Here is an 18109-nt window from a genome sequence, read left to right on the forward strand (position 1 = left end):
CCCAGCACATCATGGACACCCCCCCCCACAAAACCCACCCCACTTCATCATGAACACCCACCCCCCCGCACAAAACTCACCCCAGCACATCTTGGGCACCCCTCCACACACATACACACAACCCACCCCAGCTCTGCTTTCTGGGAAGGGGGAGGGCCTTGGGGAACTAGGGAGAGTCTCGGAAGGGCTTTTGGAATCAGAGAATGGTTGGAGAATGCGCTACAGAGCTGCAGCTCAGCCAGCAGGGGCCACCCAGGCCATCAACTAGGGCCTAGGGGTAGGCCATGTTCTTTTCCTCCCTAATTTTGAAGATAAATATCTTTGCATTAGATTTGATATCGTAACTGTTTATCAGTGGAAATATGGAAACTTTTGGGGCCTGCGGGACGCAGGGTGGTGGCTGAGAAGAACGGATTTGAATTTATGGAAAGTAACCCTGCAGCCGGCACTGGCGGCAGAGGAGCTTCTGTGTCACAACACTTCAACTTCCTGCTTCAGTGACTGTTCCGGTCATGCAGACCAGCTGTTCCTGTCTCCCTCCACAGTCTGTTCCTTACTCTGTCAGGAACACATTTGGCCAACGGTGAGGTAGGCTCAAGTTCTCTCAGCAAAGCCGGGCTCCCCACAGCTCTGGGCACGAGTGCAGCTCTTTCTTTTTGATTCTAGGGGTCAACCCCAGGACGTACGCTTGCTAAATGTGTGTCCACCAGTTTTGGCAGCATGTGGCCCTTCCATGGTTTAGGTATTACAGACTTCTTGCTAAGGAGCCTACTCAGCTAACAAAGTCTGCCTGGTTGCCCACGAACTCAGTCTAACAGGGCCGGTGTGAGCGCCGCTTTCTAACCAAGCAGGCTTGTGTCTCTCTGCCACTTGCTCTTGGCACTGGGACTTCCAGGCAGCCCTGGCTTTTGGATTGAGCACCCCAGCAGGACTGTCCTGCATGTCCGTCTGTTCTTCTGGAGCTGGAAACGGGAACAGCCATGTTAGGCCATCAGGACTTCAGCGAGGAACCCTCCAAATCACATATTCTGTGTCCTGAGTCTGAACCCCAACAACAATTTCCCACTTGACATCTTTGAGCTCTAGGCTCACAACCTTCGCTTTTTGTCTCCAGAAACCACACTTCCTTATGTGGCTAAGTGGTATCGACAGGCGGAGCCTGCCTTGGTTTGCCAAAGTGAGAGAAAGGCCTGGATGGAACTGAGGAGCACGCCGGAGTTAGTCTGATCTGAAATCCCGCTATGCACGAGAGCAGAATGTGGCCCTCCCACGGGTGGCACCTCCAATGGATGCTGTGCGGCACCTGCTCTATGAGACTCTCTTGTCAGACCAAGGATTTTCTTTGACTTTCTTTTGGAACAGGGTGGGGGGAAAAAGAAAGCAAGGCACAGGTAAGATGAAACAAAGAAACAGAAGCAGCCTGGTTTTCATAGAAATGTGATGGTTTTTACTTTAACCTTTCTGGAAGGTCTTTCTCAGATGCAACTATCTGCACTCTGGGTACCACCCAGAAGGCAGCTCCTGCCACTCCCAGTCAATCCTAGTGGGGCCTGGGATCCCGATTCCCCCCCCCCCCCCCCCCACTGCTCTTGGTCTCGCAGTGCAGGTTTCTGTACAGTTATCCTGCTCTTCCCCATCGGAGAAGGTGGCTTTGCACGTCTTAGAGAAACTAATCCAAATTGTGTCCGGTCTTCATTTTCTTGTAAGGACAGCCAGCATGAGGCAAGGGAGTCATGCAGTCAGTTGAGCCCCCCATTCCTGTACCTCACTCCTCGGATTTGAATCAGAGCAGGAGAAGGGACAGCCAGTATCCTCCAACTGTCGGCTGCCTTTCCTCTAATGGCGAACATGAGCTCAGGTACCAGCCCTGGCTAAGCTTTTTCCTGGCTCTCGGCCTCCGCTAACGCTTCCTTGGAGAGCCCCAGTTCAGCTCAAGAACCCGGCCTTTGCAGAAGTGGCCTTGAGTGGGTCGCCAGGGAAAGGATCATTCTACTCCTGGCAACAGAACACTGGGCTGGAGGTGGCTGAAGGGCTTGCAAGAAAATCACGCAAGAGTTAACCTTCCTAACTTAACTCCAGGAGGTCGGGACGAGGCCCCAGCTTGCATGCTAGCCTTTCTCCAAGGGTCCTCAGAGAGACACTGGGAAAAGGGACTTGCCTCACCCACTGCTACGGCTTTATTTCCTCAGATACCATGAAGGTCTTAGCCATGAGTAGGGATATCTGGGTCCCAAGAGTCTACAGGTTCAGGAACTATCTGGGGCAGGGCTGCATGAGTTGAATCTCTTGGCTTGATATGAATTCCTCTGTCATCCTCAGGCAGTGGGCTGCCTTAACGCTGGGTGGCCAGAGTCTGCGGCTGGTAGACAGGAACATCCTTGTCCCAGAGTGCAGGATACCCCTTAATAATGTCAGCTGCTTTCTCTGCAATCATTATTGTGGGAGCGTTCAGGTTGCCACTGACCACGCTGGGCATGATGGAAGCATCAACGACTCTGAGGTTTTCTACCCCGAGGACCCTCGTTTGCAGGTCGACCACAGCAGTGGGGTCAGAGGGCTGGCCCATCTTACAGGTACAGGAGGGATGGTAAGCGCTGTCTGCTTTCGCCCGCACAAAGGCATCTATCTCTTTGTCTGACTGGACATGGCTTCCAGGCTGTAGCTCTTTGCCCCGGAAGGGAGCCAAGGCTTCTTGTGCAAAAATTTCTCTGGTCAATCTCACACACTGACGGAAGTCCTGGATATCGGTTTCTGTGGAGGAGAGATAAATGAGTTCCCCTCCTTTTACTCTTCTGGTCAAGTGGAACTGAGGGACGAAGATCAGGGACGTGGAGAACCAAGCTGCAAGCGCTTGTCACCTGCCAAGAAGCAGGTATGGTGCCAAGAGGCTCACGCTGGTGTCTGAGGTCTGGTTTCTCTGGCAACCAGGGGTAAAGATATGCAATCTACTCTGCTACCATGTGGCTGTCAAGTCCCCATGTGATGGGGGTAAAACCTTCCACGTGGGCTTTAAGTCTTGGCACTGCTGCATGTAGAGGCCAGCCGGGAATACAGCATGCTCTCAGCACCCAAAGGAAGGGCGGGGAAGGCCAGGCAGGGAGTACGCACGAGCCTGGCATCTGTACCTCCTGCAGATGGGTCTGCAAGCTGCACCCCTGTCCTGCCATGCAAAATGAGCCCCCCCCCCCCCCCGCCGCCACTACCTTGTTTGACCCAGAACTGAGAGCATCCTCAGTGTTAGGAAACAGGATCCCGAGAAAGGAACCCTATATAAAGATTCCTTAAAACATTGCCAGGCCCAGATGACACAAAGTAGCCTCTGAGTTACCTGTTGACAAGTAGTTGGGGTGAATCACGGGGTGGTCCTGAGGGTTGGCACTCCTCAGTTTGAGCCAGCCTACACTTGTGCCCCTCATGGTTCCCACGTGTACCTAGGAGGGTTCAAAGGAAACAGGGCACAGTAATCTCCATTAACTACCTCTCAGAAGCTTAGAGAAGGCCCTGCTTCCCTGTGGGTGGGGACTCAGTATTCAATGTAGAGCATAAAGGTTTTGTATCTGACCTTCTTCCAACCTCCCCACCCCTGTCTGGCCTTTACTCCTTTGTCTGAAAGGTTCAAGGCATGATCCTGGGGCTGAGGTAGTTTGCCTGTGGTCACTGGTATAGATCCTGCCCTCTATACATCCTGCAGACTGGCTCCTGGGTTCTCTCCCTGGCATAAGGCTTGGGTCCCCTTTCTTCTTCCAGTCAGATAGTAGCCACTGGGGAGCAGAGTACCAAATGAAGGTCTGCATAGTGGGACCGATAACACCATGAAAACCTAGTCTAATGCAGGATCAGGAAGTAACAGTCTCTGGCCATGGTTATCTGCATACCTGGTAAGCATCCTGGTGGGTGGGTTTCCGCCCGTGGTCAATCACTTGGGATGGCAGGAAGTGAAACTGAATGTCTGGGTGGGGGATCCCGGGCCGGCTGCGGATGAACCCTCCTGTTTCAAGATGGGCCGTGGCTCCATCCCCTGAAGGTCCCATGAAGACAAGGCAGAAGAGCCAGTCAGGTTATGGCAGGTGGGCCAACTGTTCCCATGTCCCCTCCTCCCTTATGTCTCCCTTCCTGGGCTTGGGGCTTGGCATCAAGGTCTGTCCATAACTGTTTTCTTTCTCCAGGTGGCCATACCAAGCATCACAACTTCAGATGCCAGCTACGTGCCAAAAATGAGGGGCTTCAGGTCTGCAAAGGCCTCGTGCTTTTTGAGCCCATTCCACATCCTGCTCAGTGGGCATCACCTTGAGCAAGGACCCTCCTCAACATGTGCTACTGCCTCCTGTCCCTTTACGGCAGCCTGCAAGGCAGGACCTTGGTGTCCTCACCTTGCAGACAGAAAAATGGGCTCTGATGGTTGTCATCTGACTTCATACCTAGCAACTGAAGCTCATCTCAGCTAATCAAGAGGAAACCGTGATGCCCAAGGACCATAGCCACCAAGTTCACCGGGAAGCAGGCCCACCTGTGAACCTCCAGAGCCACTCCAGTCCGATACAGACCCTCCGCAGAGGCTTCTGGGCCGAGTGGAGAGTGATGGGCTGTGTGCATGCCTGCTGAATGTAGATCTCCAGGTGGTCTTGCAGGTTCTGCCCAACTCCTGGCACAGGATGGAGTGGGTTGAGAAAAATGGCTAACACAAGGGAAACCCCTCCAGTCCATTTATCTTTTAAGCTGGTTCTTGTCTGTCCTGGCCCCCGGCTGACGAGTGTCCACCTCAGTCACCACTTCTGTCTTCGACAAGTCTGGCCCTCTCTCAAATGCTAAAGCCACCTGCCCTGCTACCCCTCTACAGCAGCCACTCCGATGCCTTTGACCAGCCCATCTCAGGAGCACCCTTTAAGGGCAGGGCCCACAATTCTAGCAGGTACCACTTGGTAAGGGTCACTGGGTGTCTGCTGGCCAGATTGCCAGTTGTCAGCCCCATGCTCTGCCCCAAGTCTGCCGAAGGAGGAAGCAATCCCAGCATGCTGTGCAGACACCACTTAAGCTCATTCAAACTCAAGCACACAGAAGGCAGTCAGGACACAGACCACTTCCATAGGCTTCTCGAGGAAAGCTCCCAGGGAAAGGTCAGCCCCTTCTATATGGAAGATGAGGGAATAAAGAAGACTGCTAAGCCCTCGAGGGCATTACAGACAGTTGAAAAGATGACACGTGGGTCTGCATATGAACAGTGACGCTGGAGCCCCGGGCTGGTCTTATTTGTGCCAAGAGCGACTTGTAAACCTTGGGGATAGAGCTCTCACGCCAGGCCTGACCTACTGTTAACAGGAAGCGCTCGCTCGGAAAGGGTACAGAGGCTGCCTGACGGGGGAGGGGTGAAGGAAAATGAAGACTCGGGGGCCTGTAATAGGAGTGTCCAATGAGGCCCAGAAGCCCCTCAGCTGTAAGAAGGAAGGCTGTGACGCTTTTAAGACGTGCCACCTCCCCACTCCAAGCAAGAAGCTGCTGGCCTCCCCAGAGCCACCCCGTGGGCAGCAGTCGGAATAGGAGCTCACCAGGCAGGTGGCACACCACAGGGATGCCCAGCTTCTTGAGGTCGTCTGCATTTCCAATGCCAGAGAGCATGAGCAGCTGTGGAGAGTTGATGGCGCCCCCACTCAGGATCACCTCCTTGCTGGCATAAGCCTGGAAGAGGCAGGGGACCACCAGTCACATTTCTTGAGAAGTCAGCTGACCGTTACTGCCATGACCACAAGAATGTGGCCTTGGGACATGGCACTATGTGGAGAGTCTGCTCCCAGGTCCTAGAGTAGAGTCGGGGGCTTCTTGTTAGCTACTTCAAAGCAACCTGCACATCCAGTCACCATGTGTGAGTTTCGCTCATAGCTATTACGGTGACAGGGACTTTGAGAACGGGGACAGTAGAGCTCTAAGGAGATCAATGACAGCAGGCACTAGCGTGGTTTGCAGCAAGCACACAAATAGCCCCCTCTCCTGGGAGGGAGGGTGAGGCAAGGCACCATGTGTATATAGTATGATTATATTTGAGGGTTTTTAAACTTCTAGGATCAACCTAATGGCTCTGACAGGCCAGGACCCTGAAACCTTGTAGAAGATACTAGAGGACTGCTTGGGGTGGATACGGCAGACAGAGGCTTCTGGAGGCATTCACAGCAGGGTACCATGGAGTCTACAGGTGCTGGGACTGACCTCTGTCCCGTGAGACCCCAGGGACATATCCTGCCACCATTACCTGCTGTTAACTCATCATAGGGACAGGAGCATTTGGCTGGCGAGGACAGCCTGATTGCCAGATCAGTGCCCACCCCTTCCTGCCCAATCAGTTCCCACCCCTTCCACGGGAGTCAGCGCACCTTGTGGCTCTGCCCATTCTTGAAGTACTCCACGCCCACTGCGCGTGTGCCCTCAAATAGCACTCTGCTCACAAGGGTCTGGACCTCAGTCCTGAGGTTGGGGCGGCTCAGTGCTGGGTGCAAGTAGGCGCAGGCTGTGCTCCAGCGCTTCCCTATATGATGGAACAAGATCATGTGTGACCGGCTGCCCCTCCTCTCATTCCTGGGCAGGGGGAGCATGCTGGAGAAAGCAGCTCTGTCCTGTCCTGCCCTTGACTGTGCAAGGCCTGCCTTCAAGGTATGTCTGGGACCTGGACGCCCCACCCTGAAGTCTAGGCTGCTAAGAGCCCCGTGGCTTGTCCTGTTGTGATCAAGGCTCTGCACCACCCACGCTGTGTCTACTTGCACCCATCCACAGAGGTGATGGTTAAGGCAAGTAGTCTTGTGCCATCTCTTTCTGCCTCAACTTCTCATCTGCAAGTCTATTAGACTTATTCACTATGCAGAGCTGCTTCTTCCCAAGGCCTTTCCTGCCCCCAGCCAGGCCACTGTGTTCATCCTGGCCAAAGACTCCAACAGGACTGAGATCCCTGCCGATCTCAGCTTCCTAGATCTGTGGCTGTAGGGCTTGGATGCCCTGTCAGGCTAGACAGGCCCTTGAAGAGTCTGCATTCATCTTGCTGCTCCCATGACCTAGAGACTCAGTGGATGTCCAAGAGGCTGGGCCATGTCCTATGACTCCTGGGGTGTGAAGAATCTCTCTCCCAGCTAACACTAGCCTTATTTTGGCACTTACCAACCATCAAGGGGTCAGGAGGAAAGACTATAATTAGAAGAGGGTTAATTAAAAATCATTACCTTGGTGGATGGTCATGTCCATCCAGCCGAAGCCCTCCTGTTGGAAGCCATTCATGTCTTCGGTGAAGGGGTAGCCAGCCTGATGTGCAGCCTGCAGGAAGGCCTGGTGAAGAGGGTGGTTGGTCTTGCCCCGAGACACGTGCAGTGGCCCATCACCACCGCGGTACCTGTTGGCTCCCAGCTCATGTCTCTGTGCCTTGCGGAAGTAGGGCAGGCAGTGTGCGTAGTCCCAACCCTCAGCCCCTTCGCGATGCCAGCGGTTATAATCCTCAGCGTGTCCACGGATGTAGACCATGGCGTTGAGGGATGAGGATCCCCCCCAGACCCTGCCTCGCGGCCAGTACATTACACGGCCATCCAGCCCCGGCTGTGCTTCCGTGTGGTAGTACCAGTTGTACCTGTCATCGCATAGGTTGGCCACAAGGGCAGCAGGCATGTGGATCTTCCACTGGAGTCGCTTGCTCCCCATCAACAAGTCCTTGGGACCTGCCTCTAGCAGCAGCACCCGATGGCTTGGGTCCTCAGTGAGCCGACTGGCGAGCACACAGCCAGCAGAGCCTGCACCCACCACCACAAAGCTGAACTCATCCTGGTCCACGGAGGTTGCGCCGGCCGCGGCACTGGCCACAGCACGGCCGCAGGGGTAGCGTGACTGATCCAGCACAGCCCATGCTCCATGCAGTCTCACGCATCCTCTCCTCCAGCCTCTGAGGACCGACCACATGCTTGCAGACCAATTCCTCTAATCCACACACAGGAGTGGGAAGACTCTTCCTAGAACAGAGAAAATGGCTTCAAGACTCTGAACTCCAGAGCATGCGCAGAAGCAGTCTAGAGCTCAGTAGCCATGCTGATACACCAAAGGATCTGCCTCGCTGGGCAAGACAGTTGTATGTAGTAGGCACTGCCCCGGGGAGTTATAAACCGGGGTAGGAATCTCATTACAGAGAAGTTAGTCCACAATTAGGGTTAGGGAAGAGGGGAGGCCCCTCCACAGACTTTGTGTGTGTGTGTGGGGGGGGAAGGATCCTCTGGCCAACTTCCCAGTGACATCCACAGGAACTTGGAGACTAGATATCTAATAGCTGAATTGACAGAAGGCCTTCCAGCCTGTTCTCCCTGCTTCAGGCAGGGCATTGCGTTCTATTACAGGAATACACGAGGGAAAAAAAAATGCTCTCCAGATGAAGACAAAGTGGGCACCTGGAAGAAGGTCAATGAAAGTGAGGGGCCAAGACTGTGGAGGTATAGCCTGGGGGTGCACCAGAACACAGGGCCACAGCCGCACTCTGCAAGATCACCTTGGAAAGCGGTAGAGTTTTAATAGAGAAATGCCAATGGCTTAAAAATAAGAGCCCTTCCCTCTCCTCCTTCCAGTCCGTCCTGGGTACCCCACTTTGCTCTCTTCCTAAGCCATGGTCTCTTTTCCTCCAGTGGTTGTGACACTTAAATGTATGTGTGTATATAAATACAACCTGCTCAGTCCACATAATGTTATTTGTATGTGTGTACCATTGACTTCTGACGGGTGGCGCACATGCTCAGTGCAGAGGTTGCAGAGAGCCTGGGTATGGTACTGAACTCTCGGTGACAAGAGCATCTGAAAGTCCCCGACAATGTCTAGTCTCCACTGATGTTGAAATCAAAGCACCGAGAGCCCTTGTCATCTTTGGCATGCCTGGGTGCAGATCATAACAAATCCCTGTAGCTCTCCCACAGTCCTGTGTCAAGTGATGAGGGCCTGCCCTGGAAGCAGACGGAGGGGACAGAAGGCTGCCTGCATGGCAGAGCCTTCTGAACACTGCGTCTGACATAGGATACAAAAGAGTCCCCCACCCCACCCCACCTCTGAGCTCCAGACCCCATGTCAGCACAGGGTAGTAGTGGCCCAATGTTCAGCTCTCCAGTGGATGAACTGGTACATCCTTTGTAAGCAGACGCTATTTACCCCAGTCTCCGTTAGCCTGTTACACATCGTCAGTATTCCATAACAACTGGGAAACACACGTACACTCCTTACAAAGTCGGAAGGCATGCAGCAGAGGCAGAGCCAGCAGTGTTACAACCAACCAACGCAGACATTCCATGAGTCAAGACAACAGCCATTAGGAATGGTTTCCTAAGGGACATGCTGAACAGAATTTCAAGGAAGTTATCAGTGCGCTGGGGAGAGGTCTCTGTGGGTTAAAGTACTCATTTCACAAGCCTAGAGACTTAGTTTAGTTACCCACGTGTCTGAATAATAAAAGCCAGGCATGGTGGCACAAATCGGGAATCCCAGCACTCCTACATAGATGAGAGGTGGAAACAGGGGACTGCCTGGAAGTTGTGGGCTCAGCTAGCCTAGAGTACACAGGAAGGCAGAAACAGGAGAGACCCTGCCTCAAACATGTGGAAGGAGAGGTCTACCTCCCAAAAGTTGTCTTGTGACTTTCACATCCGCACTGTGGCATGTGTATAACCCCACTAATAAATAGAAATTTGAAATGAACGACCTTCTTTATAAAACAAAAATGTGGGCCGGAGAGATGGCTCAGAGGTTAAGAGCACTGGCTGCTCTTCCAGAGGCTGTGAGTTCAATTCCCAGCAACCACACAGTGGTTCACAATCATCTATAATGGGATCTGGTGTCCTCTTCTGGCAGAACACTATATACTTAATAAATAAATAAAATCTTTTTTAAAAATGCAAGAAAATACAATACTAGAGACAAATGAGTTTGGTTAGATGTAACGAGGGAATCCATGAGACTGAAGATTAGGTGAGGTGAGATCTCAGATAAAAATGTGGGGAGAGACGTAAAAAGGGGTGGAGGAGAAAGACGGGGACATAGGAGCTTAGACCATCAAGCTAAAGTGTGGATAAGCACATTCTGAGCAGGATAACTAGATAAAAAAAAAAGTTCCTTGAATGATACAGTGTGCCCAAATGTACACCTTGAGAAGAAACAAGACACTAGAGTAAGCCAATGTACATAGTAAGTAACCAATAAAAAACAATAAAAATAAATAATAACATTCCAAAAGCAAGTAGATGGATCCAGAGAGATGGATCCTCAGGAAGGTCTCCCAAATGCTTTAGGATGAGAATCTGCCAATTTCCTCCAGTCTCAGTCAGAAGAGAGAACACATCTTCACCCATTCTGCAAGGCCTGCAGCGCACTAATACCAAAACCAGACGGCAGCATCAAAGAAAAGAGAACTACAGATCAATATCTCTTATGAACGATGACGATTAAATACGCTGGTGTGGCCATTACAGCTGGCGGGGACAGGCAAGAAAAATCCCTCAGCTAAATATTAGTAACTTGAATCTAGATTATTTGGGGCCAGCAAGATGGTCCAGAGGGTGCTTGCTCTCAAGATCGATGACTTGGATCCAATCCCTGGAGACCATATTGTAGAAGAAGGAGGGAACCAACTCTTACAAGCTGCCCTCTGACCTCTGAATACATGCCATGAATTCTGTCGTGCACTTATAAATATAGAACATTTTAAAAGTGTGCCAAATTCAGTTATATATAAAAAGATGGATGTGCCACGTTCACGTGGAGTTGACCCCAGGATGTTCATCATTTGAAACAATCAGTTTATGATGCTCCGAGTTTGGTTACATCCCTCACAGGCCTATCGGCCGGCTTCCCTATCTCAGTTTCGAAAATGGGGAAACCATTCACCCATTTCATGTGCAACAAGGACTTTCGCCCACCATCCAGAGGGTCAGGATGGCAGGACGGAAGACATCTCATGACAAAAGGAGAAAGAGAATTAATGCAGCGGTGCCTTAAAGAGCAAGTGTCATGGGATGACAGGAGACCTGGGGAAGATGAGTGGGCAGGTACATGGCCGGAGTGTCGTGTATGAGGTCCCGCCAGGAATGACAGAAGAAAACAAAGAGAAAGAAGAAATGGAAGGAGAGACAGAACACAAATATGAGTGGCAGAAATGAGCTTCCATCAGGTTCAAAATGTAAGGGGTTTTAAATGTCACAAGAGGGGTCATGTCAGCACAGATGGAGACTGCCCCTCATTTGGTCTTTCTGGGACCAATTTCTACTGAGATCTCGGGGGGTCTATCGATGTCCCCCTTGGAGCTAATATCCGAAAGTGTCGGAGATGAGAAGCTGTGGGTTTGCACTGAAATGAAACGTGCTGGGGAGAAACTTGGCCGCCGTGATCCATCACAGGACGGTCACACGCGACGGTGACAAGAGCCTGAAAATGAACCCTCACCTCCATTTGCTCCCAGGACTCCTGCTTCGCATCTCCTGCTGCTGCTCTCAGCCCTGCAGCAAAGGGAGGAGAGGGGCTGAGCACCACAGAGTCCCCTGGAGAGCGGGCATTAGAAAGGACACCAGGAGCCACAGTGCCTGCTGCTCCAGGGGAGCACACAGTGAGCACCCTGGAGAGGAGCACACAGTGCCACACAATGGGGAGGGAGAGGTGGGGGGGGGGCGCGGGCCCTGGCACAACTGCCTGAGAACAGAAGGGCTCCATTTCTCCCGGAGTTTCTTTAGCAAAGACCAACTTACACATTATTGTCTCTCTAATTAAAAAAAAAATCTCTTAATTTTTTATCTTTGTGAATCGTCATTTCAAGTATAAAATAAAACAACTACACGAAGACTGAAGTGTGCAGACAGATGTAGGCAGACTATTTAGGGGTAGAGAAAATAATTTTTTCTGTTGGTAGTTGTTTCTTATGCCTTGTACAAGATTTAAAATATATAAATAACTCTGTAACTTTATTTTTTATTTTTGTTCTGAAACACCATTTAAATAGTGGCAGAACACTGAAAGAAAAGACAGGGAGAATCCGTTCATAAAGTCAAGTGTGGAGGCAGAGGCAGGTGGATCTCCGAGCTGGAGGCCAACCTGGTCTACAGAGTGAGTTCCAGGACAACCAGAGCTGTTACACAGAGAAACCCTGTCTAGAAAATAAAAAAAAAAGAAGGAAAAGAAAACAAATGAAGAAAGAAACAAAATTATTACAAGAGATGTAGAAACAAGAGATACAGAAAAGGCACTTGACAGAATTTTTTTAAATGTGCCTTTCCATTGTCCAACATGATCAAGATTATCTATAGAGCTCCGATCATGAACTCCAGGGTTAGTGGTGAAGAACTCAAAAGCTTTTCCACCAAAACCAGGCGCAAGGCAAATACACCCACCTCTGTGACTTTACCCCATTGGACATTTCGGCTGACTCAACAGTCAAGTGGAGGAAATTGAAAATGTATTCAGACTGGGAAGAAAGACATGAACTCTTTCCAGTCGACATGATCATCTATGCAGAAAACCTGAAATAACTGACCAAAAACTAACAAGCAGTCCCAGCAAGACTGCAGGAGACAAGGAGAGATGCAAGCATCGGTCACTCTCTCATATGCCAGCACTGAGCACGCGGCAGTTGAGAGGAAAACACAACGCCATTTAACTTAATGCGCCAGATAAAAAAGGAATAAATCTAAAATACATTTGCTACCAACCTATAGTGAAAGATGTCAGCGAAAAACCAGCTACCTGGAGAGACATTCTCTGTTTGTGGGTAGGGAGATTCAACATTGTCTGTAGTCTTTGCAATTCTTTACAATTGCAAATCAATGCGATCCCAATAGATAGATACCCCGGCAAGATTTGTGAGGATGGACAGTCTGATCTAAAATTAATATGCAGAAGCGAAAGGCCTCAAACAGCCAGCACAATGCCCAGAGAGAAGAACTGAGTTAGAGGGCTGATACCACCTTAATTCCAGCCTTGCTGTGAAGCACAGAAATTGAGACAGTGTGCCACTGCCAAAGGAACCATCAACAGAACAGAGCACAGCCCAGAAATAAAAATCACAGAAACAGATCAGCTGGTCTTTGTCTAAGAAACAAAGCAGAGAGATAGAGAGAAACGATATGCCAGAACCACTGCACACAAACAAATGAAGTTGGACCTGGACATGTATCTTAAAAGTGAGTGAGTCACAAACCCACGTGTAAAACACGGAGCTGTAAAAAGTCCTAGAGCACAACAAGAAAGCACAACGCAAGGGGCTGACGATGGAGTCCTATCTTAGGACACCAAAGGCATAACTGGAAACAAGCAACCAAAAAACAAAACAAAACAAAAAACTGATAAACTAGATCGCATCAAAATTAAAAAAAAAAAAAAAGATACTGTCAAGAGAATAAAAGGACAAGCCACTGAGTGGGCTTGCAATGAAGGGCTGTCACATAAAATATATACGTCATGTGCTCCTAAGGCCATAGGTCAAAGACGTTAACAGACACTTTAGTAAAGATCTGGATCTCAAGCATTTGAAGATAAGCTGTACAGCACACGCGGCCAAGAACTAAAGTGAAAACCAACTAAGACGGCTTCGCAGTCACCACGACGGCCATGCAGACTGTAGAAGTGGTGCCCTGGAGTCCCATGAAGACACACACACCCCTGGGCATGGTGGTCCATGCTTGGGTTCTCAGCACCTGCAAGTTTTTAACATTTTTTTAATTAATTAATTAATTTATAGGCGAACACAATTTTAAGACCAGTATGGGCTACATAGAACCCATCTCAGAAAGGAGAGAAGAGATGAAGGAGAAGCGGGGAGAAAGGGAAAGAGGAGGAGAAGGGAGAGGGGGGAGGAGAACCCCCATATAGCAGTGGATGAACCACAGCATCTCAGATCAGCGCGGATGGATCCTAAGAGTGTAGTCATAATAAAAAAAGAAAACCAAGGAGCTTGGAATCTGAATGAATTTTAAAGCATGCAATTCATATATGCAAGAAAGACAGATTTGAAGGGAAAATAGTTCTACGGTAACTGAAGACGTCCATGTTCAGAGTTCAATAATGATAGATTAATAAGGTAATAGAAGGAAAAAAACACTACAGGCCAACTGGACATAACAGATATATACAAAACATTCAAACCAACAACAGAAACACATTTTCCCCTGAAGTGTACACAAACCAACCTCCAGGACAGAGTGTACATTTTAAAAGACAGAAAAAAATACCAGGATTCTATTTGCACCACAGTGGAACAGAACTAGAAATTAGTAAGCAGAAGAAAAACTCACAAAAATATGAAATTAATGCTCCTAACGCCCCACTGTGTCAGAGGAGAAATCACAGAGGAAATTAGAAATACGTGAAACAAACAAAAAAGAAAGCACGGGACACCACAACTTATGCAACATGGCGAAAGCGCTGTTATCAGGCGCTCATAGCTGCGTATGCTACCTTCAAACAGAGGGAAGATCTTTATCCTGTGAACAACTAGAAAATAGAACAGACTAAACCCAGGCCAGCAGAGGGAAGGAAACACTGGAGATCAGAGCAGAGATAAAGAAAGAGAATGGAGGAAACTGATGAAGATAAACGCTGGCTCACAGAGCAACAGCAAAAAAAAAAAAAAAAAAAAAAAAACAATAAGCCTTAGTGCTGTGCTCAATGCTGAGAACAGGATCGACACGCTATTGCAAATTCTTTCCACAACAACCACACACACATACACACACACACACACTATTATAGCTATTAAATTTAACAGTTACATAAAACTAACATATAAAAATCAGTTGCATTTCTTTACAGTAATGACAATCTGAAAAATGAAAGAGGAACTTCCATGTGTAATAGCATAAAAAAGAACCAGATAGGGATTAGAGAGATAGTTGAATTCAGAGCCTAACACTCATGTGAAGAAACAAGCCAAAACAGCTAGGCATGTCTGTGTTTGCACAAGCAACCCCAGCACCGTGGTAGGCAGAGACAGGAGGATCACTGGGGCTTGGGCTCAGCAAGCCCAGCTCTAGGTTCAACAAGAAACCCTGTCTCAAAGGAATAAGGCAGAGGAAGGGAAAGGGTAGTAGAGCAGGCACCAGAGAGCCTCCTCTGGCTTCCCTGTGTGTACTCATGGGGGGGGGGGGGGNGGGGGGGGGGGGGGGGGGGGGGGGGGGGAGGGGGGGGGGGAGGGGGGAGGGAGAGGGAGGGAAGGAGAGAGGGAGGAAGGGATGGAAGGAGGGAGAACAAAAGATTAGGATGAAATTTAGCTTTTTTAATTTACTAATTAAATTCCTAATTTACTTTTTAAATTAGGATTTTTAAAAGTATTGTGTTACTATATCATTGTTGTAACAAAATGCCTGGTGATAGTCACTTAAGAAAGGCTTTACTTTGGCTCAGGGCTTGAAGGGCTACAATCTGCCAATCACAGAGGGAAAGGAGGCCTGTGAAGTGGCTGCTCACACTGCATTTGCACTCAGGCAGCAGAGAGATGAGTGCTGCCTCTGCTCACTTCTTCTTACTCAGCCTAGGGCCTCAGCCCTAGACTTGTGACATAGTCCCACTCACACTCAGGGTAGACCTGTGACATAGTCCCACAACACTCAGGGTAGGTGCTCCTGCCTTCTGACAAATTTCTGAAAATTCCCTTACTAACACACCCAGAAGTATGGCCTCTAGAAGATTCTGAATCCTGTCAGGTTAAAAATCAGGATTAACCATCATGTTGGTTATTGAAAACTATAAAATGTACCTGGAAAACATAAGAAATGGTATTAAAATAGAAAAACGCCTGTGTTTATAGATTGGCAGAATTACTCTTGTGAAGATACCGGTACCACCAATGCGATGGGTAGAGCCTATGCAATTTCTATCAGAGTTTCAATGGCATTTCTTTTTGGCAGTAGAAAAACTCATTTGGGGGGGGGGGAAGGGTGGTCAGTGAAATGTCTACAGGAAAAGGTGTTTGCTACCAAGTCTGACACCCTGAGTTTGAGCCCTGTCGAAAGCCAGCAGAGTCTGGTCTGTCGACTTCCTCCCAGGGTTCGGTTAGGTGGCCTCAGAGTAGCAAAAGGGACTTAGAAAATTTCTTTCCTGCGAGGTCACGGAATGAACTCCTGCCTGCAGCCCCAGCAGTGTCTCTACCGTCCTGCATTCATTCCGAGTGCCTTGTCCTAACTGTCGAGTCTTAGCGCTAATTCTCTGTCTCAACTCTAATTCCAATTCTCTGCTACAAGTCTGTGTTCCAGTCCATTCTTGTTCTAATGACTCTAACATTCCTTTTATGTCTTCTTCTCCTTCTTCATTTTCCGACATTCTTTATCCTTCTACAGTCTTTACTCCTCCAATCTTATTTCTTCTGCTGTTGCAGATTCCCAAGCATGTGTGTGTGTGTGTGTGTGTGTGTGTGTGTGTGTGTATCCATTCATTAGCAACTTGTTAGTAATAAAAAAAAACTACAAGAAAACTTCTCAGGGACACAGGCACTCTTTGAAGATACTCAGCGAAACTTATCAGCTAGTTTGTAGCTAAGCTGCGAGGAGGTCCCAGCCGTCTCTTAAAGGGGCTGCTCCAGGTTACAAAGGGAGAAAACTGAATTAATGAGAGATCTAAGGAAGAGGCTGTCACGAGCCATTTCCCCCCTAAAAATCATTACAGGAACCATCACCCTGGGGAGTCTGCAGAGAAGCCCACACCCATAATTATGTTCTATTGAGAACCTGCCCCACATCCAATTAACTGTTAATCTGTTAGCAGAACCGCCTCACATTCCAGCTATCCAGGGAACCAGGTGTGGCAACTTGTAACCTCTTGGCCTACGTGACCGTGACCAGGAGCACAAGGCGAGATCCCGTGCCCTGCCCCCCATTCCTAACCATATATAAACTGTAACCTGTCCCTAATAAACGGAGGCTTTGACAAATCTGTTTGGCCTCCTTCTTCTGTCTTAGCTCATTCCCTTCCAGGTAGCGCCCCTCCGAGACCCTGGAATAACTGATTGCAGGGTGGGTTACAAACCCCTAGACTGAGTAACCCACCCAAACGCAATCAACAAGAGGCAAAGAATATGTGTATTATTTTACATTTCTTAAGTGTGATTAATTCTATCTGGACATGGCTAGTCAGATGCTACTGATCTCTTGAAGGCCTAAGACAGAACAAGAACAGAAACCTGCCACAGCGCCCTACTTCACCATAAATCTTTGGCGGACTTAGATCCAGCGAGGCCAGACACCTGCAATTTCGCTCCATGGAAGTTTCTCCTGTGATCACCCCCACAAGGACTTCCATCTGTCCTGTCAGGGAGCTAATTATAGAGAACAGGTTTCTAAGTTTTTTATTGCAGTGTGGGGCAAAAGGTTTGACTGTCTTACTTGTCAGAATTATAAAGTTTGGGGGGAAAGTCATTCTACTCACAGAACACAGGGAAACTGTGGCGGACTTATGAGGACTCCACCACAGGGGAGCATGCTATCACACAAGAGAATTTGCAGTTAGAGACTGCCAGCTATTTGAAAGGCAGTACTTCTCATGGCCTGTGCCTACGTGATTTATCCTCCATCAGATGTGTAAATCTCTGGTTGGGAGGCCTTCTCAACGCCAGTTCATCCACTGTGTTACCTTGTGGATCCCATGAGAGCCCAGACCTCTGTGTTGAAAACAGAGGAGTGCCTCCCACAAATTGTCCTCTGACCTTCACGTGAGCACAGTGGCACATGCACACACGATAGATACAAAAATGTAAAGAAAGAAAAAAAGGGAGATGTGTTTAAGAAAATATACGGACTCTGAAGGATCTCCAGTCGGAAACACCGCAATAACCAAACACCAAACCAAAACCCAAAGAAGAGCAAAGCTACAAGACTCAGAGTTCTGGATTCTGAAATGAATGCAAATCTATAATCACCAGAACTGCAGCCCTGTCGGGAGCACAGACGTGAGGGCCAATGCAATAAAGCAGAAAGCAGCCCTTGCATGGATGGCCCAGTTGGTAAAAATCATTCAAAGAGGAAACGAAGGTCTTCATACAAATGGCGCATGGGAAACAAGCCACAGGCCAGAGTGTGAACGTGAACCTTTGCTTTTGCCTCGGACAGAAATCAATCCAAGAAGCAGGGAGAACGTGTTTGCTGCG

At 49.1% G+C, this 18109-nt stretch overlaps 1 protein-coding gene across 4 annotated transcripts in view; it reads right to left on the reverse strand.

The window, feature by feature from the left end:
- Nucleotides 1–136: 136 nt before the first annotated feature.
- Nucleotides 137–18109, reverse strand: part of Chdh (choline dehydrogenase) — a 28445-nt gene continuing 10472 nt past the window's right edge. For 2 of the 4 annotated variants that reach the window (XM_050158179.1, XM_050158177.1), the window contains exons 2-8: nt 7200–7973; nt 6363–6514; nt 5544–5673; nt 4508–4642; nt 3876–4018; nt 3329–3431; nt 137–2751 (exon numbers count right to left, since the gene is read on the reverse strand). In XM_050158179.1, the coding sequence (XP_050014136.1) occupies nt 2333–2751; nt 3329–3431; nt 3876–4018; nt 4508–4642; nt 5544–5673; nt 6363–6514; nt 7200–7923 (1806 nt within the window). In that variant the 5' untranslated portion in view covers nt 7924–7973 and the 3' untranslated portion in view covers nt 137–2332. The remainder of the gene's footprint in view (nt 2752–3328; nt 3432–3875; nt 4019–4507; nt 4643–5543; nt 5674–6362; nt 6515–7199; nt 7974–18109) is intronic. The other 2 variants (XM_050158178.1, XM_050158176.1) reach the window with 2 other exon arrangements.

Source organism: Alexandromys fortis, unplaced genomic scaffold (assembly GCF_014885135.2).
Source record: "Alexandromys fortis isolate MF-2015 unplaced genomic scaffold, M_Fortis_MF-2015_v1.1 scaffold_106, whole genome shotgun sequence".
NCBI classification, from domain to species: domain Eukaryota; kingdom Metazoa; phylum Chordata; class Mammalia; order Rodentia; family Cricetidae; genus Alexandromys; species Alexandromys fortis.